Source organism: Leiobunum rupestre, chromosome 6 (assembly GCF_980474605.1).
Source record: "Leiobunum rupestre chromosome 6, qqLeiRupe1.1.hap1, whole genome shotgun sequence".
Lineage (NCBI taxonomy): Eukaryota > Metazoa > Arthropoda > Arachnida > Opiliones > Sclerosomatidae > Leiobunum > Leiobunum rupestre.
The window spans coordinates 35,135,136-35,138,283 of record NC_143389.1 but is presented as its reverse complement, the minus strand read 5'-3'; the positions used below and the strand labels follow the sequence as shown (position 1 = coordinate 35,138,283).

The following is a 3,148-nucleotide window of genomic DNA, read 5'->3' as shown; positions in this document are numbered from 1 at the left end:
GCCATGAAAAAATGTAAAATGTATGTATTTATTTATAAATCATATTTTTTATCTGTAAAATAATTGTAATTTATTTTGAAATCAATTTCTGGACTCCTCTGGATATTTGGTCTGGTGTGGTCGCACCTGCTTAGTTACAGCACTGCTCCCGGCGGTATCCATTGGAACAATTTTAGAAATCGGATAGAGTTAATTTCTTTGTATGTTTAATGGACGACATTGATACTGCAACTTGGTATAGCAATACCATATCAACAAAAACAATTTTTCTAATTTATAAAATTTATTTATTGTTTGTACTTTAATTTATACAACGCATAAAATTGGTAGAGACAGCTTAGAAAACACTATAGCACCTTTTATCACCGAACTTGCTCTGTTCGGGTCGTCGATTTTAAAAGAGGTTCGTCCAAATTCTCGTATTCGTCCTTTTCGGGTTGACTCTTAAGCGCCCACGGTTGAACCTCGGCCGATCCAAACAAGAGAAACACGAACAGTCCGCAAAAAGCCACTAATGACGCCACGGAAATAACCAGAAACCATCTATCCCTGGTTACCTAGAATTAGACCAAATTGTATACGAGTGAAGGCGATAAAAACCGTGAAATTAAAAATCTTACGTCGTCATTAAGTAAGATACCAGCCAATGTTGGGGCCAAAAATACGGCTGGAGTCGACAAAGTGGAGACGATTCCACCGAGAACACCGGCGTATTGAGGCGCCATGTCCACCATACTAGGCATTTGTCCGCCACTGTTCAAGGACAGGAAGAATTTGGCCACGAAAATGAAGGTCACCACCAACGGAACACTGCACCCGCCCAAAAGGGGCATACTCAAGTATCCGATTACGGACCCAAATACGGCTGCAGAAAGATATAGTTAAAAACCAAAAGCATAACAACGAAAGTGTGTAAAAGAGAGGTTAAGCGCGTTCGAAAACTTGTACGGAGAACGGGTTTTCTAACGCACTCTCGACTCGTCTGGTATTTACAAAATGCCGCGAAACATTTCCGCGCTGAATTGATATCGAAATGCAACTTTCGAATGGAGTAATCGACGGCGAATCCACCCAGAAAAGACGCGATGATATTGGACACAAAGTTGAATCCTATGATGAACCCATTCTACGAAAATGGTTTGATTAATTTATAGTATTCTCAATTATACGGCTGGAAAATTACTTTATCAATGGGCACACGCATCACCGTCTCTAAATACATGGGATTCGTCATCCCCAAAGTGGTAATGAACCAAGTGGAACACATTTGGAAAATGAAGGAACTCCAGACGGGAACAGACGTGACGATTTCCTTCCAAGGAACATTGGGCGTCGGCTACGAGAAACGTCGCGGAAATTATATTGACCGACGAATATTCAAAAAAGAATTCGTTACTTGATAAGTGTTCTGAAAGCGTTTAATATGTTCCAACTCCTTCGTGGTTATGAAGGGATGCGCTTCCGGGGTGTCGAAAACGAAACCGGACCAGAAACAAAAAAAGGCGCTACCCATGAAACCTAAATCCAAGATTCACTTTTTTAAAAACCGCTTAACCGATAATTTATATCATATTTAAGTTTACCCATGACGTGGAAGATAATCGTCCACCCTCCGAATTCGGGTCTGGCGAAGAGACCGGCAAAGCCATTGGCGAGGCCAGCGCCCGTGAAAGACCCCACGCAGAGCAATCCCAGAAAAGTCGCTCTTTCTGATCGGGGCGCCCATCGAGCTGTCAGAGCCATGACCGACGGTCCAATAAGCCCCTTTTGATCAACGAAATCCACGCGTTTAAAAGATAAAGCTTTCACTAAATCATAAGTTCATAATTACGTTTCACATTATCGTGTCAGTACTGAGAGCTATTTCTAGAATGACCAAATGTTTTTGGGGGACTTCAGAAACGCGTTCTTTACTTCGTAGTCATAGTGAGCGTGGCCAGGAAGCCGTGCCTCGGTGTAGAGTCGGCGCGTCATAATATCTTTTTAAATCGCGTATTTTTATCGCTAGAGACGCTTATTTTAGGGTATGCCGTCAATTTTACGTCACTCCGCGCCAAGCTATCAGTACTTATTAGATTTACTGACACACTTACGGATAATTTAATTATGGACTTACGCAAAATGATAATATCAGAAAAAATATCAAACCTCGGCGACGCCAAATAGAAAACGGACCGCTATGACGTAAGGGACGCCGGTATTGGCAGCTAAAGGAATCATCCAGTTGAAGACGGACATGAACAGAATACCCAGTCCATAGACCCATTTCCCGCCGTAGCGATCGGCCAAAACGCCTCCCAGAATGTTGGTCAACAGGTTTCCGAATGATTTGACGCCAATGATGACTCCTTGGGTGTAAGGGTCCCAGTAGAATTGTCCCTAGAATTTAGCATTGTTAAGATCACCGACATGATTCGGAGTGGCGATAGGTAAAAGGAAGCTTACGCTTGAGGTCGGATCGTGGTCGGAATGGGTGGTGTTGTAAAAGGAAGAGTCGGCCAAGCATTCGTTGGACATGCGAGTTTCGTTACGCCACATGTCTTTACTGACCATGCCGATCAGGGCCACGTTGAAGGAGGCGCTGAGTCCGAAAGAGATTGCGCTCCCCCACATCATGAAGGCGCAGAATGTCCATCGGTAACCGCAACTAATGTTTTTGAAGAATTCTACGCAACGACCGCAGCCCAACATCTTGGATGAATTGGTAATAGGGGAACTACCAACCAGACTTTCAATTCAATCCGTATGTTTCTAGATTCCGCTCTTAGTTTCGACCGAGTAGACTTTCCCCTCCATGCCTTATCATTATTGACACTTTGAGTTGACGAAAACGTTTATAGAACTTCAAAAATCCCCAAATTGTTTGCACCCTGTGATTACGTTTGTTTGTTGTTTTTTTTAAAAAAAAACTATATATACACAAAAGCTAAAGTCCACATCGTAATAAAATAATTGGGAAAAATTTTGATTGTTAGTATTAACTTCTGAAATAAACAATATTAATCAGATATTTGAGTACGCCCAATCCAAACAAAATTTGACGCACTTGAGGATCGAATTTGAAGTATTTAGAGCTAGATTTGATGAGAGTATTAATATTAAATTGTTATTAAATTCAAATAGCATCCTAATGCGTACGCGAATGTAA

At 41.7% G+C, this 3,148-nt stretch overlaps 1 protein-coding gene across 1 annotated transcript; it reads right to left on the bottom strand.

Annotated features, from left to right (window-relative positions):
• Positions 1-273: 273 nt before the first annotated feature.
• On the bottom strand, positions 274-2,854 carry LOC149940726 (sialin-like). The gene is made up of 8 exons (XM_090178898.1): positions 2,446-2,854; positions 2,149-2,379; positions 1,584-1,764; positions 1,397-1,518; positions 1,184-1,336; positions 994-1,126; positions 621-865; positions 274-557 (listed from the first exon to the last, which is right to left on the bottom strand). Exons 1-8 carry the CDS (start codon positions 2,689-2,691, stop codon positions 363-365), a joined length of 1,506 nt encoding a protein of 501 aa, XP_090035024.1. The 5' UTR covers positions 2,692-2,854; the 3' UTR covers positions 274-362.
• Between the last annotated feature and the right edge of the window lie 294 nt (positions 2,855-3,148).

What these genes read in the sequence shown, in the direction of transcription:
- LOC149940726 (XM_090178898.1), bottom strand. Translation starts at nt 2,691, where the DNA reads ATGTTGGGCTGCGGTCGTTGCGTAGAATTCTTCAAAAACATTAGTTGC. An exon ending in GATTATCTTCCACGTCATGG is followed by an intron (nt 1,519 to 1,583) that starts GTAAACTTAAAT and finishes TCTTGGATTTAG; the next exon opens with GTTTCATGGGTAGCGCCTTT. An exon ending in GAAATGTTTCGCGGCATTTT is followed by an intron (nt 866 to 993) that starts GTAAATACCAGA and finishes ATCTTTCTGCAG; the next exon opens with CCGTATTTGGGTCCGTAATC.